This window comes from Mirounga angustirostris, unplaced genomic scaffold, assembly GCF_029215605.1.
Source record: "Mirounga angustirostris isolate CCGP_5_RB_7025 unplaced genomic scaffold, mMirAng1.0.hap1 SCAF_15, whole genome shotgun sequence".
Taxonomy (NCBI): domain Eukaryota; kingdom Metazoa; phylum Chordata; class Mammalia; order Carnivora; family Phocidae; genus Mirounga; species Mirounga angustirostris.
The window spans coordinates 17910086-17930233 of record NW_026991723.1 but is presented as its reverse complement, the minus strand read 5'-3'; the positions used below and the strand labels follow the sequence as shown (position 1 = coordinate 17930233).

The 20148-nt window shown below is 41.1% G+C and overlaps 1 protein-coding gene and 1 long non-coding RNA gene across 5 annotated transcripts in view; one reads left to right on the top strand and one right to left on the bottom strand.

Annotated features, from left to right (window-relative positions):
• Positions 1-20076, top strand: part of LOC135362706 (uncharacterized) — a 46063-nt gene extending 25987 nt beyond the window's left edge. The window contains exons 3-5 of the long non-coding RNA XR_010407699.1: positions 18032-18140; positions 18970-19138; positions 19950-20076. This is a non-coding gene — a long non-coding RNA (uncharacterized LOC135362706). The remainder of the gene's footprint in view (positions 1-18031; positions 18141-18969; positions 19139-19949) is intronic.
• PCSK5 (proprotein convertase subtilisin/kexin type 5) overlaps positions 1-20148 on the bottom strand; it is a 466280-nt gene that overhangs the window by 149784 nt on the left and 296348 nt on the right. For 2 of the 4 annotated variants that reach the window (XM_045882270.2, XM_045882271.2), the window contains exons 17-20: positions 18567-18651; positions 14154-14251; positions 13584-13713; positions 13045-13160 (exon numbers count right to left, since the gene is read on the bottom strand). In XM_045882270.2, the coding sequence (XP_045738226.1) occupies positions 13045-13160; positions 13584-13713; positions 14154-14251; positions 18567-18651 (429 nt within the window). Of the gene's footprint in view, positions 1-7240; positions 9885-13044; positions 13161-13381; positions 13476-13583; positions 13714-14153; positions 14252-18566; positions 18652-20148 lie in introns of those variants that run through there. The other 2 variants (XM_045882268.2, XM_064579400.1) reach the window with 2 other exon arrangements.

The window sequence follows — 20148 nt, the reverse complement described above, 5'->3', positions numbered from 1 at the left end:
CTGAGAATTATTCTCAGTTTCTAGAGGCCGCATGTATTTCTTGTTTCTTGGCTCCCTTCCTGCATCTTCAAAGCCAGTGACTGTAGGTCATCTCCTTCTCACATCTTGAATCTAATTCTCTCCTCTGCCTTCTTGGTTTCCTTTCACTCCATCCCTCTGACTGACTTTGCCTTGGGCCCACGTGGGTAATTCAGGATAATCTCGTTATCGTAAAGTTATTTGATAGTAACCTTTAATTCCATCTGTAAAGGATCTTCACAGGAGTGAATAACACACAGATAGGAATCCTAGGGAGACACTTCAGAGCTCTGCTACCATACTAACCAACTCACAGCTACTGTTGCTGCTGTACACTTTTAGTGGCAAAAGTCCTAAAGCATTAGCTTTATTGAGTGTGTGCCTGAGGTGTTCCCATGTGTTGTAGGGTCAGTGACAGAATCTCCATGAAATCTCCTGGGATTTCCCTTTCACATTGAATAGAAGGGCCGGAACGGTTCACAGGGATGATGTTGAAGATGGGAAAAACTGAGGTACAGACGCAGAGAGAGCTACACTGATGTAATTCAGAATCACAATTAGGACTTGGTTGTCTCAGTGTCTGGGCCGGGGCTATTTCCTCCCTTGTCATTTACTTATTCTCCTATTTACTTATTCTTGGCTTATTCATCTGTTGACCAAAGAGTTATCAAATACTGACCCGATGATAGATATTCTGCTAGCTTTATGTGCTATAAGACATTTACAGACGTTGCCCCCCATAGAACAAACTTTGTAGTGAGCCTTACATATTTCAAATACTCCTACAATTAAGTAGATATGGGTAATTGATATGAAAGTAGAGTAGAGGCTTCCGTTAGAGCTTATAATAAGGAGATCTTCAGAAGATGAAGAAGTGACATTTTAAATTGAGGCCCAGATAATAAATAAATGTTAGCCAGGTATAGATGATTAGGAATGGGATAGCATTAAAGTAGGGGGAATGGCATGTCGGAAAGTTCTAAGGCAACAAAGCAGAAAAGAAAAATCAGGGAAAGTCAGTGTGGCTGGAAAATATGATGGGAGGGAGAGAATGGCACGAGAAGAGTTTAGAGAAGTGGGATGGCTCAGATTGACCATGGCCTTGATGGCCATAGGAAGGTATTTCACCTTTATCCAAGGTGGAATGGGAAGCCGTGGGAGGGTTTTAAACAGTAGAGTCTCATGTGAGCTTTGAAGTTTTAAACAGAGCACTCTGGCTGCTGTGTGGAATAGATTAGAAGAAAGTAGGAACATGGGGAGTGTGGACACAAGAGGTGCATTAGATGAGGCTAGAAAGAAAGTTTTGCAATAGTCCAGGTGAGAAGTAGCTTCACCTAGAAGTAGCTTGATTAGGTTGGGGGCAGTAGAAGTGAAGGGCAGAAAATGAATCTGAAACATATTTTGGAGGCAGAGTTGTCTTGACTTGCTGATGGGGCAGATGTGGGGGTGGGGAGAGATGGTCAAGATAATTCCTGGTTTCTGTCATGTTTGTGGCTCTTCTCATGACACAAGTCCGTTACAGATCATTTTCTTATACATAACAAAAAGTTTACATTTTCTGACTAGTTCAGGTGTTATAACAGTTATGAGTCAGGTGGCAAGAAAGTCTTGTGTAATACCACCTGGAAGGAATTTGTTTTACCAGATTTGTCAGAGGAGTTCATGGAATTTGTATTATATGATGACTTTAGCATTGCAATGTTTCACTGTGTTCCCCATATCTCCATTCTATTTCTCATTTCATCTGGGGCTAGAAAATGCAAATGATGGCTTCCCAGACAGAGAAAAATTAGCATGAAAGGAGGCATCACATCCTCATTTCTTAACAGCCTCTGCCTCATTTCCCTTAGGTCCATTCTAATTTCTTTTGCCCACATGGCCCACTGGTTGCTACTAATTCTCATGATGATATTGATATCCACTCCTGGCTTGGGTCACACAAAGTGCTATGTGACCATGTGTATAGTCTTGGGTAGAATGTTGCTCTATTCACAGGAGACAGCAGGGGCCCTGAACCAGACATCACCAATGAAAATATATAATCCTCATGTAAGCTCCATGGCCATAACCTGAAGGGGGTTTTGACAGACATCTTCTTTGGCTCTTGTATTTTTCCTGGAGACTCTGATATTGGATTGTCTGGGTTTAAATTAATCCCAGATCTTCCATTTATCAATGGGGTGCCTTAGGCATTTACCTCATCTGCTTTTCTACTTGTAAAAAGAGAAGAAAATCAGGCTATTGGTAGTAATTAGTGGAATAACCCATACAGCATTCAGCACAGAACTTAGCACATAGGAAGTACTCCATATGTGGAAGTTATTGGAGTTATTTTCATCATTAGGGAAGAAAGGTGCTAGGACATCACTTTCTTTCCTTTTGCTCTTCTCTGGTAATGATAATTTAGAGGGCAAAGTTTTTTGTTTTTGTTTTGTTTTGTTTTTTCTTAGAAGGAAAAGAGGATTCTGAGCAGGCCCTTGTCCCCAAGTACAGTCTTGCAAACCATGCCAAATCTGTTGCTCTGGGCACGGGCATCACAGTGAAAAGAAACTATGGGCTGCCTCCTTTCATGTGAGCTATTCTGACATCTGAGCTCTGCTTTAGTCCCCTGTCCTTTTATTTAGCTGGCTCAATGTAGCTAGTCCTCTAGGGACTGAAGCAAATATGCTCTCCTTAGCATTTTGTCTGAATGAATGCTTTCCAAATATGTTGGCAGGAGGCCATGAGTTGACTTGACGGGGTCCTTGAGTAAGTCATTTAGCCTCTCTGGAAAGAAGGCTGATGACTCTGTCAAGGAGATTGAAGGAGGGCAATAGCGCATCCATGGCTTTTATAAGTTGACCTCTGATCTTTCTATCCCCTCCCTCCAGCTGCCTACCCTGCCCACTCATTGCCATCTCTGTCCACAGACCCTTTCATGGTTTTGTGCCCTTGAACCTGTTCTCTCTCCAGAGAATCCTTCAACATCCTCGCCTTCATTGACTTACAAATTCCTGCTTATCCTCCAAGACTCAGGTCAAATGTCATTTCTCACTTAAGCCTTTTTATTCATTCATTCTGCAAACACTTATCAAGCAAGGCACTGTGCTACACATACCAGCTAGAGCTGTGAGTAAGACAGACAAAGCCCCAGCTTTCACGGTGCTGATGTTCTAGTGGGAGAGACTTGACAGTAAACAAGTAAATGAACCATAGAACGTCATGTTGTGAAAGTGCTATGAAAAGACCAGAAAAGGTGTGCAGGTGTGGGATGAGAGGTGGAGGGAGCTACTTTCCGAGGGAGCTATTTTTGAACTAAGACCTACTGGATGAGGAGAAACCAGCCATGTGAAGAGCAGGGGTCTTGATGCATAAACATGTTGATTTTCTTTGAGGTGAACAAAAAGGAAGTTGTTAAGACTGGAGTAAGATTAGCAAGGGAGAAGGGGCATGAGAAGAGATGAGGAAAATCTCAGGTAAGGAGTTCAGACTTGATCCTGAGCAAATAGGAAGAAAGGGGAGAAATCTGATTTTGTGTTGGTTATAGCGCTCTGTTGTCCCTGTAGAGAGTGGATGGGACAGGACAGAAAAAGAAAGGGGAGAGAAGAAGGAAGCCCAGTTGGGGGGCTTCTGCAGTAGCCCTAGAGAGAGAGGATGACCCAGAATTGCAACTGTGGACCATTTACAGATTTATTGCGTAGGTGCGGTTAATGGGACTCGGCTAATGGATTGGATTTGGGGGCAAAAAAAGAAGAATTACTAGGTTTGGATTTGAGCAACTGGGTGGCTGGGTTGTAATGCCATTCGTGGGGTGGGAGATATTTGGAGATAACATTTGGCGGATTGAGCAGTTTGAAATCTGTTTTGGACATGTTAATTTTGAGATGCCTGTTAGCTATCTGAAGGGAAATGTCCTGTAGCTATTTGGAACTATAGGTAGAAATCTTGAGGGAAGAGATCAGGAATATGTGTATATAGAGTGTGTGTGTGTGTGTGTGTGTGTGTGTGTATGTATAAATTGCCCACCCCCAGCATGAATAGTGAATTTCTACCTCCTTTGCAGAGTTATATTAAGATCCCAACAGATCCTAGGTTCCCCTGGCTCTGTAGGTCCTACATCATGTCATACATATTAAAATTCACCTTTATCCTACATTAAATTTAATTATATGTGGTTCCTTAAGAGCTGAGTTGCAATTGACTAGTTTGACATGTTGCATTTTGTAGATGTTTAATTAAAATACCATCTGATTTTGCACATTTCAGAGGTAACGGTATTTTTAATGGAGCACGCTATTTTTGGAAGCCCTTAGAAAGCTCCTAGTGCAAGAGTAGGGAACGTTTAGTACTTAATTGGGAAAGTGCACTTGCTCAACTAAACTGCCCCATGATCTTTTTATGCCCTTTTAAAGGCACTTAAATAGCTTCACATTGCAATCATGTGTCTGTGCCCCCTATTAAACTATCAGCTTGTAGAGGGCAAGAAGGAACTCAGAGCCTGTATATGACAGGGACTTACGTTCATGGAAACAATTAAGCTGAGCTTATAAAGAGAAAAAGCCAAGTCTAGCGATCTTGTGTCTTCTACGTGCAGTTAAGAAAGGACTCATAACCCCTGCCTTGCAGCATGTGTAATATGCACTTGTTTCCCCCCCACCCCGGAATTCTTCAAAAGGAGGCAGTTTTGTGTAGAAGGTTGATGTTGTGGGCTCCATTCCCAACCATACCCTTTGCTAGCTGTGAATCTTGCAACAGGAAGTTAATCTCCATAGGCCTCTGAGTTTCTGTGGGCCAAATGAAAGCCATTTTAGTAAAACTCGGTCCTCCTTAAAATAGTAGATTCTTAAAATCATGTATTATTTCCTAAAATAAAAAAAAAAAAGATCATACACTTTCAGCCTCAGGAAATGTTTCTGGGAATTTTTCAAAGCGGGGAGGCAACATATCTTTTGTTGCCTGATATCTGGCTTTGAAAAAGCAACAATTGCCCCCCCCCCGCAAATTGCCTCATGTAGAGAGGAGACCTTGCAAGAAAATGCTTCAGTAATAAGACAAACATCCTTCTAAGTCCTTTGCAGTTAGAGTGGAAAGAGCTGCCGGCATTGCCAGGTCCCAGACTGGCCCCCTCTGAGACTTTGTGATGCTGCCCAACTGCAGCCTTCTTGCCCAAGAACTGACTCTCAGCCAGGTATTCACCTCTCACGATGAAGACGAGACATGATTATATGCATTACAGCCCCACCTGAATGCCAAGTGTCTCCAACGAGCCACAGCGACATTAAGTCCAGCTTGGCTATGCCCTGCTCAATTTTGTCAATGGCTCCAAAGTATTCTACTTAATTTTATGGGTTTGCAACAAAAATAACATTTGGACATGGCCGTCACCCAGAAGCAGGTTTATACTTTCTGTCATTGACACATACTGATGTGGGGCCCAGGGCCCAGCTTGGGCCAGGTGAGGTCAAGCTGCAGCTGGCCTTTGAGTTCCCGCTACTATTTTGTGTTAGAGGATGGAAGGAAGGAGTGTTGAGCTGGCCAGGCCATAGTTTAACGTTGCGTCCAATTTTCTCCAAATTCATCAAGCTGCTGTCTGTCATTTCTCTTTGCATGAAGCTGAAGGGTGATATGAAAAGAGTTAAGAATACATGCCTACTTATATTTTCACTGCCTGATATTCACTTGCACACAGTTGGCAGGTTCCTCAAAATGAAGAGTAGAGTGTTGAGTGGAAAACAGGGAGTCCGATTAGAAGAGATCAGCAGCATGATGAGAAGCCCCGAACACTGGGGTGAAAAGTGAGGCAAATCTGATCCATCCACAGTTGGACACTGGTGATTAGCAAGGTCTGCCACAGGTGTGGGGGCTGAGGATGGGCACACTACTCATCTTTTGTAGATCTTTCCTGACTAATCCATTAAATGTTGCATCACTGTTCTTTGTAGCAATTAGATTAAACCATTAAAACAATTGACTTACTTCCCTAAACCATCTCTTCTTTAGCAAGTTCACTGGTAATGTTCCTCCTGCTCTTGTCCCATCTACTTAGTTAAGCCTCAGCTCCTTAGCTCCAGAACCAATGCTAGTTCCACTTACTCTAGGAAACTTGCCTTGACCAGTTCAATTCAAAGGAATTTCTGCTGGTCTGAACCTAACAACTTAGTGTCCGATTCATTTGAGATTTAGAATTCACTAATGTTAATTGTCTTACTGTTAAACCTTATTTTTATTATTCTGTCTGGTTATGTAATCCCAGTCAATCTATTTCAAGCCCATCTGCTTCATCCTTGTTTGTAAACAGAAGGTAATGATAATTTGTAAACAGAGTGTACTTCTGCTTTAGAATTTTTTGTGAGAATTAGGAGAATTTACATTAGTATGCGTATACTCTGTATTCCCACATCGTGCGGTACATAGTAAGTGCTCAATAAAATTAGTCCCCCCACCCAATCCTCATAATAGGATTTCATGACAGTGGAGGCACTCGTTTACACCATTTTGTATCCCTAGATCTTTAAACCTAACTGGAGTTCAATTTGGATGTTGCTCTCACTGATTTCTCATTTCTCTTCCCAAAAGGCAGGGTGTTGAACCTTCAGAACTAGTGCCTGCATCTCACGCAGGGTTCACGGAGATCTATAATCCATGGTGGGTCTTTGCCAACTACACAGTCCCCCCACTGTGGCATGTACTAGAGATTTAGTTTAGACAAAGTTACGTTCTAGGCACCCGGGGCTACAGCCACTGTCAATTTTACACAGGACATCAGCAAATTGAACAAAGTCTTCTCCCCTTTCAACAGCTTTCACCACCCCCCACCAGCTCATGCACAGTCCCTCGGTCCCCACCCCTCCATACACCCACTAGTGAGTGTGCACTTGTCCGTATCCCAGGGGAAGCCCAGGGAAAGAGCCCAGATGGCCCAGACCCTGGTGCCGGCATCTGCACAACTTGCTAACCAGTGTGCCAAGCTTTTACAGACTTTTTTTTTTTTTCACTTGCTTTCTAAAAATGGGATCTAAGCTTCGTTCAGGACCAAGTCTAAACTCTTCCTTTATCATACTGCTGTTACTTTGTCTCTCCTTTACAACTTCTTCCTCTGCTCACCCTTTCCTTTCCAACTTAATTCAGATGCTCTATTCACTTTCATCCTTTCCTTTGTATTCAGCTTCTAGGTGGAAACAGAAGTTTCTCCTTCTCTCACCCTTTCAGAGATATTTCCACGGGGGTATGAACAGATCAGATAAACAGGAACTTAGGTTAATTTAATAGAAAAAATAAAATATGGAATAACATTGCTTTTGGCCAGTATCAATTACAACCATTCTACTATATTTTACAAAAAAACAACTGAACATTTTACACATGTACAGTATTTTTCAGTAAAAGTGGATTTGGATTTAACAGTGGATCACTAGTTAAAAATAAAGACAAAAGAAAACAGAAGATAGGACTTTTGTCTCTAGAAGGTTAGAGCATTTGTTAATTCTCCAAACTTTGTACTATCCATTACATATATCTCATTATGAATATATATATTTATACATAATATATAACATTAACTTAAACTTTGAAAGCATTATGTCCTAGTTAATAATATTCTGTAGATGAACGAGGCAGTAACACACGAGTAGTTAAACCAGTATTTCCATGATGTGCGCTTGCATGGTCAGTGGGAAATGGAACACACATTGGTGGACCCCAGTGAATTTGGCTGTCATATTGATGGTTATTTGTCTAAGAACACAGATACCATTTTTATCTTTCCTATCATAGTAACTTTGTGCCTCAAATAGTACGGGCTGGTTCAGTCAAATGGATTCCTTTGCAGGCAAATCTGGTTTTGCCATCTGCTTGACCTTGCTTTAGGCTTGCGCTTACATTTGTCCATTTAGAGATTGTGCCTTTAAATGTGAGACTCTATCTGCCGTCCCCTGGATTAACTTACTTTCCTCAGATCAGGAGGACCTGCACTGTTAGGAAAATGAAAGTTGCTCAGCAAAATCAGTTGAGTCCCTAGTTACTTATGAATCATTATGTGACTCAGTATTACTATAATGCTATTAAAGAGGGTCATTAGACTGTAATTATTCACCTTAGGTCAGACATTAACTTTGATGTCTAGGAATGAATATTTTCAAGGTAGGCTTTTTCCTAGCTTGTTGTCTGAGTGGGGATCTTAGCATCCACGTCCCAGCTCCTTCTCCCAAATAATCTATATTGATATCATCCCTGTTCTCAGCTGTGAGGCCAGTGACATCTTGGAAGTGAGGCTCTCAAAGCATCAAGTCTACTTGATGTGGCTGGTCACTCCCAAAGCAAATGAGGTCACCAATGGAGCTTTGATATGAAAAATGAAGAAACTTGATATGAGTCTATCCTCCCCTAAATAGAGAAACTCAGAATTGGTAAAAAGATCTATCAGGCATCATTTCTAACCACTGACTCAAAACAGTTTTCACATAATTCAGTCTGCTAGGTTCCAGGATGTAGTTAAGAGTCGTAGAAAACCAGTGAGGATAATTCCAAGAAAACAGACGATCTCATTGACATCCAGTGGACAGATGTATCATAGCACGGTTATAGAGGGACAGAGGAATGGGAAATAACAGAACCAGGAGGGTACAATCATGCCACCCATCTTCCATTTCCAGTTTTATTTTCTGAAAATGACAAAATGATAAAACTTCTAATAAGCACCATTGAAAAACGTTGCCCGGCCAACTTGGGCACGAGCTTAAATATTATTTAAATAATTCCATTTCTTAAAAAATACAGGACCTTTTAGAAACTTTTGACTCCAGGAAGAAATTTCCCGCATCATATCCAAAATGCTTCCCATCACAACAACAAATGGAATTTCTGATGGCCTTTAAAAAAAAAAATGCTATGGGGATAATGGCCATATAGCACCAGGAGATCATGCAGGGTCTACAAAGTGAACATTCCAGATTTCAGGGGAGCTGGACCAGTCCCAGCTATTTTGTGTAACTTTGCATTCTGTCGGTCACCAATTTGACTATGCAGAGTGATCCCATTTGACCAGCTGTGTGTAAAATAACCCAATCTGCAAAGCCAAAGCCAGTAGCAGCAAGTCTATCTGATGAAACCAGTGGAGCAGACTTATCAAGTGAGTATAATGCCAAAACCAGCACATAATGCATGAAGTAAATTATGTGTGGAAAGGATCAATGTTCAACTGTGAAAAACTAAGACAAACGACACTGAATACAACTCTGCGGGATGTTCTTAATGCCCTTAGGTCCACTTTTCTGCCATTTCCCCCAACGGTGGACTCAAGCATGAAAAATGACAGATGCAAGAGCTTTCTCTTTGATTTTGACCTATGTCTGCTCTTGTGATGTTTTCAAAAGGTATTTTTAGGCGTCTCAAAGGGGAAACAAGCAAGTAAATGCAAAGGGGAAAAAAATGGACCTTCAAAACCAGGGCAGGAAATCAAATCATTACTTTAACGTCAAATTTTGGCATCAAATGCTTTGGTCATACAATACTGTCTCTGTGGTTCTGGCTGTTTAGCACTAAACACCCAGTTATAAAAGGTAGGCTTGTTGTAGGTTTATTTTTTTTTTTTCCATTTAAGTTCTGACAAAACAGTTCACCATCTCCCTGCACAAATTTGAGAGAGAGAGAAAAAGAGAGCAAAAAAGAGAGAGGTGGCTTGCTTTTTTTTTTTTTTGCTTTTTTTTTTTCTTTTTAATAATAATATGGAGTAATCTATAAGTCTACAGGAACAGAGAAATCTAAGATGGCCGCTCAGCCTTGGAATGTACATGTTTTGCAGCAAAGTTGTTGAAGAACCTTCCTCTGGCACAGATTGTTCTTTTTCACTAGCATACAGAAGCCTCCTTCCGCCCAGGACTCTTCCGTTGCTTTTCCAGGAAGTCAGCAAGACAGAGGGGGAGTTGAGGACGAGAGCAGCATGATGTACACGCGGAAGAAGGTTTTGATTGGCCAGAGAGGCAGATGGGGGGATTGGAAGAGCTCAATGAGGGGCAGTCAACAAGGAGGAATTTGGGTCCAGCCAAAGGGATTTCAGTCAACAGCATTGTTTTTTTCAAGGAGAGAGATTGCGGTCCAGTGGTGAATGGGATTGATGTCCATTTATGAAAGGGAAAAAAAGGATTCGAAAAAAGAATTAGAAATCAATAATAATATAAGCAAGGAATTTGTCTTCTCAGAATTACCTAGAGCAGAGAGTATATAGTCATTTATACTATATTTCATTGAGTCCAAGACACTGGATTTAAGATGCACCATTATTTTAAGTATTAAGAAAAAACATGCTTCATGCATCTTATTACATGGTGACCCAAGAGTCTCCTTAATTAGAATATTAATTTTATGCTTATTTGGAAATATTAGTTAAATATTAGTTATATAACAGGCTGTTTTGTTTCTGTGCTTATACAAAAACTCTTCCTTTGAATATTAAACAATTAGTTTTTGCAGCCATTTCGAGCTACAGTTAAATTCAACACAGGAAGTGGTAACCATGTGTCTAACTCTGACAAAGTCACAGGCAATGACAGCTATGTCGCAACCTATTGGACAGAAGTGGTTGTAAGCTGCCATAAATTATAAGATGCATCTGACTTCAGGGATGTTAAAATGTAAAAAAAAGTATGTCTTAGAATCATTGAAATATGACAGTTGAAAGAATAAATCACAAACCCATAAATGCAATCAATATGTGATTTGAAAAGCCTGGTGGAGCCATCAGTGATCTTAGTATTTAGCTGACCTAAGGTGGGCTCATTACAAATCACGATTCTTCATTTTCTACTCTTGCCCACAATTCTGGACACCCTATTTCTACCAAAGTGTGCCATCTGGCATAACTTATCCCAAGTTTACCATGGTTTAGAGAAGGCAGTTAAAGCACCACAAACATGGCCATGCCTGGCACCAAGTGCTGTGGGTGAAATTTCAAGTGACTGTGGATCTTCTGAGTCTAGAAAATCTTCCTCTGTTTCCTGTCACCAGCTTAAAAATTATGGTCAGATCCAGCTATGGGGGAACCATGTTTTTAAGTAAAAAGTGATACTTACATGGTCCCTGGAGTGCCATCACCCCAACCCTCTATCCCCGTGTTGTGTGGTGAGAACACAGAGCCTGAGTGGGTCTGGCGCATCCCTGCTAAACCAATCCTACAGCCAAGTAGCCATGAAGATGCAAAGTCACCTATGATGCTCTGTGGAAATGAGACCATAGATGATGCTCTACACATGTCATCATGTGCCCTGTTCTTTCAGATGTCTTTTTGAAATTCCTCATAGGAAGTTTTAGAATAACCATACAAGGTCAATGGTATTAGCCTCCTCATTTTTACAGATGAGGGAAGTGAGACCCAGAGAAGTTTATCACCTGCCCAAGACCTGGAGCCCAGAAAGGAACAACAGTATTCTGATTCCTGAATCCATATTCTCACAACCAAAGCACTGTTCTACCTCTTGTGAAATTTCTAGGAGAGGGCCCATTCCAAGGAAGGCAGAGAATAAACCAAGGGAAGTCCCTTGTCCAGGAAGACTGTTCCAAGTGCACTTTTTTATTATTCTATTTTCATAACAGTCCAAAAATATTTAAAAATAACAATGGTTCGAAATGATTTCTTTCTAGGTCACTGAGATGCATGTCTGCATAAAGTTTAGGCTCAAATTTTAGGGCTCCCTCTGTGTGAATTATACCGAGAGTCAAAATTCACAACATGTTAAAGTTGGAATAATTTAATTTCATTCATTTATAAATGGGGAAGCTGAGGCTAGAAAACTGGGAGAACTTAGCATTTGCCAAGTTGTCAGGGGGAATGGAGTAAGGCAGAGATTCCCAAATCTGGCCGCACATTAGAAACACTTGAGAAGTTTCTAAAAATATCCATGCTTAGATAGCACCCCAAGACCAATTTACCATGAATCTTTGGAGAAAGTGTGCAGTCCTGGCATTTTGGTTGAGAACCATGTGTGCGAAGAAAAGAAAAATGGACCAACATTTAGTAGTCGTAAGTTCTACACTTAGGTCTATCGTTAATTCCTTGCCTCTCAGGTTTAATGAAAGATTCAGGTAGCATCTGATTACAATTTACTTACCAAAAATTTAAATAATCTAAATAAAACAAGTGGCAATAAACTGGCATCTTCACATGATAGAATTTTATGCTGTAATTAAAAATGAAGTTTCTGAGGACTTTGTAAACATAGGATGATGTTTATGTCTAATGTTTAGTACAAAAAGCAGGATACAAACCTCCATGTACATGGTATTTAAAAAATCTGGGCAAAAGTACAGACGGCAAAAGATGGGAAAGAAACACATGAAAAAACTAATTGGAAAAGGTTGCCTATTCTATTCCAAGTATATGACATTCTGGAAAAGGTAAATCTATGAAGACAGTAAAAAAAATTAGTAGGTTCTGGGGCTAGGGGGGAGGGAGGGAGGAAGGGAAGAGCACAGAGGATTTTTAGGGCAGTGAAAGTGTCCTGTATGATTATTACAATGGTGGATACGTATCCTCATTCATTCATTCATTCAAACTCCTAGAATGTATACCACCAAGAGGGAACCCTAATGTGAACCATGGGTTTGGGTGATAATGGTGTGTCAGTGAAGGTTCGCTGATTATAACAAATGTAACTAGTCTGGTGTAGGAGGCTAATTGGCGGGGGGGGGGAGGTGTGTGTGTGTGTGTGTGTGTGTGTGTTTTGCTGGGCGGCAGTTGGCATATATAGGATCTCTCTGTAGTTTCTGCTTAATTTTGCTGTGAACCCAAAACTCTAAAGTTTAAAAAAACATAACTGGTGCCATCTCGGTCAATGGAACCATAGGTGGTTTACTTCTTCTTTTAACTAAAAAAAAAAAAAATAAACCCAAACCAAAACCCATTGAGGGTGTGAGTTCAAGATGAATGAATGCCAACGAGATATTGGGCATGTTCTATCTGACTCAGGCTTGATAGTTTATGTGGAAATATATTTGATCTCAACATAAAAAGAGGACCCTGTGTTCAGAGGATCAAAATGAAGAGTTTGTACTCACCGTCCTTGCAGATGGCGCCCATCTGACACGTCCCTAAGTCTAAGAGATAGCCGCTGAGGCAGCTCGTGCAGTTCTTGAACCCCGGACCATTGCATGTCAAACAGGTAGCATCACATCTATGGGGAAAATGTACAGTTCATGCTTTCACACATCAGGCGCAAGAAAAGATGTTTGCGATCAGCCTCTTAAGGACGTTTGAAACTTAATTCCCCCTTTGAAGACGACACAGAAAACTCTTCTTACCATAATTGCTACCTTTAACAGCATTAAAGAAAGCCCAGCGGGTAGACTGATTTTAAATGGGAGAACGCATTGTACTTGAAACTGAAATACTTACTTTCAAGGTTTTCAAGTGCTCCTGAGACAAAAACAAAAAAGTATTCAAGAGAAGTTGGGTGAAAGCAGCAGGGCAGGTTTCTGTTTTCAGCTTTCTGATTTGGAAACGTAGGTCATCATTAATAGTTGTTTTGTTTTATGGAGGCAGTCAAGTAAGGAAGCCAGTGATCACGAGCTACGGCTGGAGGGGCGGATCCACTTACTTTTTGCAGGATTTGTATCCGCTCTCTGAAGAGTGGTCAAAGTAGTAGCTGAGACTGCAGCTCTGCACGCACCTCCCATCCTCCATGAAGTAGCCTTCCGTGCAGTTAATACACCCGTCAGCGCCCGGCCCTGAAAGCAAGACAAATGCGGGAAACAGAAACAAAATCTCAGAAGAGCTTGCACGATGGGCTGCTTCTTGAGTAGGTGGTGAAAAGGGCATGAATAGGTTGTCATGTTAAGAGTCATAATTTCATATTTGTGCTTTCTCTTACGTTCTGTGGGGAAAAAAAAAACCCGCCCCCATTTTAAATTGAACCCATTTGCCAAAACCATCACATCTCTTTGGAAAGAGGAGGGGATCTCGTTGGGATGTTTCAGTGTCGCCATAGGGACAAGAATGCCCATGACTTTCTCTGAGAATCCATACAGGAGTGCGGGAAGAGAATGAGGTTTCTCCAGCATTTACTTTAACCATCTCCGGGGCGTCTGGAGGAGTGATGGCTAACCACAAGTCAACAACCAGCAAACCAGAGCCAGAGAATAGACAGTAGGACTGGGGGACAAGGTACCAGCGCAGGTGGCACAGAAGCGGTGACAGGGCTGACAGTCCTGGCCATTGAAGTACTGCCCGTCCTCACAGGTGATGGAGCAGCGGGATCCCTGCAGGCTGAAGACAGAAACACAGATGCCGTGATCAAGGCAAAGAGGTCATAGCTCCCCAGCTCCATACGCAACAAATAGAGCGTCTCCCAGAGACCCGTGGTTTGGCAAAGCTTCAAAGCGGGGGGAAATCGTCCCGTACCCCTTCTTTTTTCCTTCCCCGATGCCTATCCTGCTTCTCTGCCCCTATGATCATGTCTGTAGCTGTGTGCGTGCTGCAAGCTTCGTGGACCTTCTTCGCTCTGCACCTTACCCACCCAGGTGTCCCTGAAAGTATCTTACTGACAAAACTCATGACCTAACAATACGTCTGACAACTCTGATAACCAGCCCTACGACATAATAAATTTAAGAGTTGTTTTGTAATTATAAAATGTAGTAGGAACACAGGGTAACGAGTTACAACTGAATAAAGGGCACGGTGATCTGTGGCCCGCCCACACTCCCGGGAGTACGTCCTTTTGTTCTTATTTCTGGTTTTAGTTCTACTGGTTCCCATCAGAATCACACAGTTGCCTCTATCTCCTGATTTATTTTAAATGCTAATGAATAATTTCATAAAATGACCTGCCTATACAGCTGATTCCCCAAGCACCCCAACTTTTCTTAATTATATGATTGTTTCCAGGTGTTCTCTCTACCATACTTTCTCTATTTGGCACTCTTGGTATCTATTATAGTTGCCAGAATGTTGAATGAGGAATGCATATTTTTTCTTTTAAAGATTTTATTTATTTATTAGAGAGAGATAGCCAGAGCAGGAACACAAGCAGGGGGAGTGGGAGAGGGAAAAGCAGGCTTCCCACTGAGCAGGGAGCCCGATGTGGGGCTCGATCCCAGGACCCTGGGATCATGACCTGAGCCGAAGGCAGACGTTTAATGACTGAGCCACCCAGGCGCCCTCTCCTTTCTAATATCTATCAATTATGATAGCTTTCATAGTGTATAAAACAATTCTTAAAATTAAAAACCCACAGAACTTAGGACCTTTAATCTACAAATACTCACTATTGGAACAATAGATTAGCACCTGTAATCCTATGTCACCAAGTAGAAGATACTACAAGATGGGTCTCTAAGCAACAGGGTCAAATGGTTTTTATTCTCTTAGACTCTTTATATTGCTCCAAGTCACATCTTAGTTGACTGTGCTTTGTATTTGATCACACTAACTTGGAAAAGTAAAATTTATTTTTCCCTATTGGAAAGAACAAAAACAGATAAAAACGGATCCCAAACAGTCCTGTTAACGTTGTAATCCACTTCCTTCCAGTATTTTACGTGTATGTATTTCTCTTGTTCTTAGCCACTCTTTAAAAATGTATAGGTCTCTTGAGGCAAACTGGTCAACCCTCAAAGCCTCTAAGGAAAAGGTAAGCAGTCTCAAGGAGACAGAGGGCAGCTTAACTGAAGGTGTATTCCATTCACAGACTTGAGTGGCCAGGGAGCGATGTCGTTTAAAAAGCCAATAAAAGAAAATCCCTTCCCTTTCCTTAGAACTGGAAAAAAAGACATTGCATCAAATGGATCCTTTTGTGGGAGGAAAGTTTTTTGGTGGTCCTATTATCAGAGTTAAAATAAAAAGAAACTGCCTCATTTTTCTAGTACAGGGCATTCCTTCTGAGGTTGGCATGTGTTGAGCATGAGACCGAGGCTGCGCTGTGTGAGGAGGCAATGAATGTAAGTGGGTCGTTTAACAGGGAGCAGGCACGGTGTGCACCCCGAAGCCTTCTGCTGCTTCCAAAATAGAGTGGTGGCATGGCTAACACACCTGGGACGGTGGGCACCTGGGTTCTGTCTGTGATCAGTTGGCTGGGTTGGAACTGTGCGGTCCCACATGGTTCAGCACCCGTGGCTCCCGAGCACTTAAAATGTGGTTAGTGTGGCCCAGGAATGGAATTTTAAACTTTAGTTTGAACTTCAGTCTAAATTTTACAAATGGGCCCTTGGTTCAGTTACTGGCAAAATGCTGAGTAAGTTTAGAACCAACCTGGCTATATAAAATCTACTTCGACTAAATTTTGTAAAATGTACAGATCAAGTATTTCTCATAAAAGATTACTGTCCAAGTTGAGATGTGCAATGTGCTTTCTGGGCTAAAATGTACACCAGATTTCGAAGACTTGGTGTAACAACAAAAAAGAATGTAAAACATCTCGCTAGGTCTTTTGTATTGATTATATTTTGAAATGAAAATATTTTGGATATATTTGGTTAGTATTTTTTTAAATTCTACCCATATCTTTTTACTTCCTTTAATGTGGCTACTGGCATGTTTAAAATAAAATGAACATATAGGACTCTCATATTTCTTTTGGAGAGTGCTGGTTAACGTACTCTGTGAAATGTTCCCTAAGAAACACAGTTGACTTAACTCTTCAACAACATGGGTTTGAACTGCATGAGCCCACTTCTAAGTGGATTTTTTTCGATAAATAAAATACAGTACTCTAAATGTATTTTCTTTATAATTTTCCTAACATTTTCTCTTCTCTAGGTTTACTTTATTGTAAGAATACAGTATAGAATACATATAACACAAAATGTGTTAATTGACTTATTTGTAAGATTTCCGGTCAACAGTAGTAATTGGTAGTTACATAGTTAAGAGTAACTTACGGAGTTAAAAGTTATATGCGATTTTCAACTATATGAGGTTGCGGCCTCTAATCCCTGAGTTGTGCAAGGGTCAATTGTATAGAAAATATCATAAATAATCTTTTATTTCTCATGGACAAATTATGTGTCTGATATTGGAGTAAGTACTTTCTAAATGTTATCACAGTTGATCCTTTTCATAATTCAGCAATGTAGGGGTTATTATCTCATTGCATAGATGACAAAACTGAAGTTCAGAGTGGCTCAGTGACTTGACCAGGATCCCACAGCTGATTAATAGAAGAGGGTTTGAACCCACATCTATCTTGTCTCCCTTCTTTTTATTATCCCAATCTGCTCCTTGTCCAAAAAGAATGAGGGGGCTGACTAGACTGATATTTATCAAGACTGGAAGTCTTGAGATGCAGGGTGCTTAAGCAAATTCATAGTGAATGCATTTATGAAAAAAACCCACAGATAAAAAAAATATATTAAAACATCATTTTCATTTATTATTATTATTTTTTAAAGATTTTACCCATTTATTTGACAGAGAGAGACACAGCAAGAGAGGGAACACAAGCAGGGGGAGTGGGAGAGGGAGAAGCAGGCTTCCCGCGGAGCAGGGAGCCCGATGCGGGGCTTGATCCCAGGATCCCAGGACTCTGGGATCGTGACCTGAGCCGAAGGCAGACGCTTAACGACTGAGCCACCCAGGTGCCCCAGAACATCATTTTCATTTTGATTAAGATTTTATTTACTTGAGAGAGAGAGCAAGAAAGTGAGCATGAGTGGGGGGAGGGGCAGAGGGAGAGGGAGAAGCAGACTCCCCTGGCTCAATCCCAGGATCCCGAGGTCATGACCTGAGCTGAAGGCAGATGCTTAGTTGACTGAGCCACCCATGTGCTCCGATGTTCTGATATTAATTAATATGAAGAATCACCTGCCTGGAGCCTGTTGAGTTCACTTCTCCAATTAAAGATGGAAACAGAGGTGTTCTCAATACTTAAAAAGATTTGAGATGGAAACAGAGGTGTTCTCAATACTTAAAAAGATTTGAGTGCTGCAGATTTGTGGCTCTCTGTAAACTCAGGGTCCAACTCCTTACCCAACGGAGGATGGTCTGACATTCTCTGTGGATATCAGGAGGCTACCTAGTTCATTTGAGCTGTGTCTTGTTCTTTTGCAGAATCTATCAGCTATCTGGCTTTAGCAATGAGCAAGTCATCCAGTCAAGAAAAACATCTCCAGGTGTTAAATCTTTGAGCATACCAGAGCATAATGGAACCAAGCCTGAGGTACTTAAGATAAGAGAATGACTGGTTATATGGAGAGAAATAATAACGATAAGGGAAGAGTTTCCGACCATCAAAGGAATGAATCAGGAGGAATAAATATAATTCACTGGTATTACCTACACAGTAATCCTTGACAGGGGCACTGCGCTGGTCAAAAAGCGCTGAGAAAGCTTCTCAAATAGCCATTTTTATTTACGTGTATCAGGGCCATCTTTTCTGAAGAGAATTTCATTTGGTTTATAAGCCTCCCTTAGCCAAGATGGCATTCAATTTTTCACATACAATGGTAAAGATAATGCAAACAGCAATCAAGTGTTTGGGAGTCAAACCAAGGGTGATGGTAAGAGGATTATTTATTTACATATTTTATTTATATTGAGACGCTCCTTGGGCTGTGTGACTTGAAAAGATCCTTCACTCTCTTACCTTAACCCATCCCTACATTCTGTACAGTTGTGGAATTCAGTACATGTCTTGCAGTTTTCACTGCATTTCCGGCAAAGACTTTTCTCTGTTAAAAAAAAAAAAATACAAATGTAACAAGGTTATAAATCAGTTGGTCAGTTGGATTCCATAAAATGTGGAGACATTCTAACGTTTGCTAAGGTACGCGATAGCACACATACATGGCCTTGAGTAGACTATTTCGTGAACAGCCCCGTACCAAACATTTGCTATCACTTTTCAGCAAAGTGTACAGTGGTAGGAACCTGCAGTGATGGGAAATGCCTGATATCTACCATTTTGCAGACAAGGGAACCACAGCCCATTTAACTCTTAGTCGAATAGCTGATTGGCTCTTTCCCCTCTTCTTTTTCTCTCTCCCAAGGGGGGTTATCTAACTTCCGACAATGACAATCCCACTAACAAAGATGCTGGGGCAACGCCCGGATGTAAGGGCGGAAGCAGTGCTTGGGGCTGTGGAATGGAAAGGTGGGCCCCCATGCTCACTCTGATGAATGCGGCCAGAAAAGGGAATCTGCATTTACGATGGCAGGGTAAGGGTTGATGATGTGTTTCTTGTATTGTTTAGAATAGTGTCGCATACTTTATAGTGGCTGTGACATTGATATGTTATTATAGTTTAGATATGTCTGTATTCTGGAGAGTAGAAATATATGGATTAAAACAAATATACCATGAATATGGTTTTCCTGTTTAATACCAAAGACTGATGATCCCCATTGGAAAAAAATGGCAAATGCATGCTTACTCTATAGTGAAAAACGGTGATTTGTTACATTAACTTAAGGCCTTTTACCTGAGGCAAAATTCTTCTGGAGACTCGATACCTTCTCTGAGATGCAAGTGGATTATAACCATATATATGTGTAGGATTGAATAAGCTTTGTTCATAGGCTTCTTTTCCTCCATCTACTCTTTAAATTTTGGTGTTCTTCAAGGTTCCATAGAGGAACATTGCTTTAATGGATTCCTACAGGGACCTCTTGAAGGTCCACTTCCTTTCTCAAGTCTGAGCACCACCCCCCACCATGAAATATGAAGTCCTTTATAATCTTATGGCAGTCTTCACATGGTCCCCTCCTCACTCTGCCGTTTAGACTCCTGGACATGCCATAGGATCTGAAGTCCAAGGAGCTAGATTTGAATTCTGCTTTTAGCATTTCCAGTGGGCAAGTTCAGGGTCTCTGTTCTCCGTTCAATAGATATTTCAGTGATGCCAACCTCTCAGTTTGTCTTGAGGGGATTAGTTTCCCTTGAGGGGAACTATATGAGCTTGAAAGCACTGTAAATGTGTCAGCAGTAATTATTACTAGTCATGATTATATCTGATCACTATGTTTTCAGGAGGAAGATATAACAAAAGTCAGTTACATGAAGGAGAGAGAGGCAGAGACCACTCATATCAGCAAAGCCATTGTTTGAACGGCCTGCCTTCACTACATACCTCCCAGGCTCTGGGGAAACAACTGAGTCTCAATTATCTTGATCCTGTTATATACCATCTCGAACCAAATTTCTTTTCCGAGATCCAGCCTTCTTGATA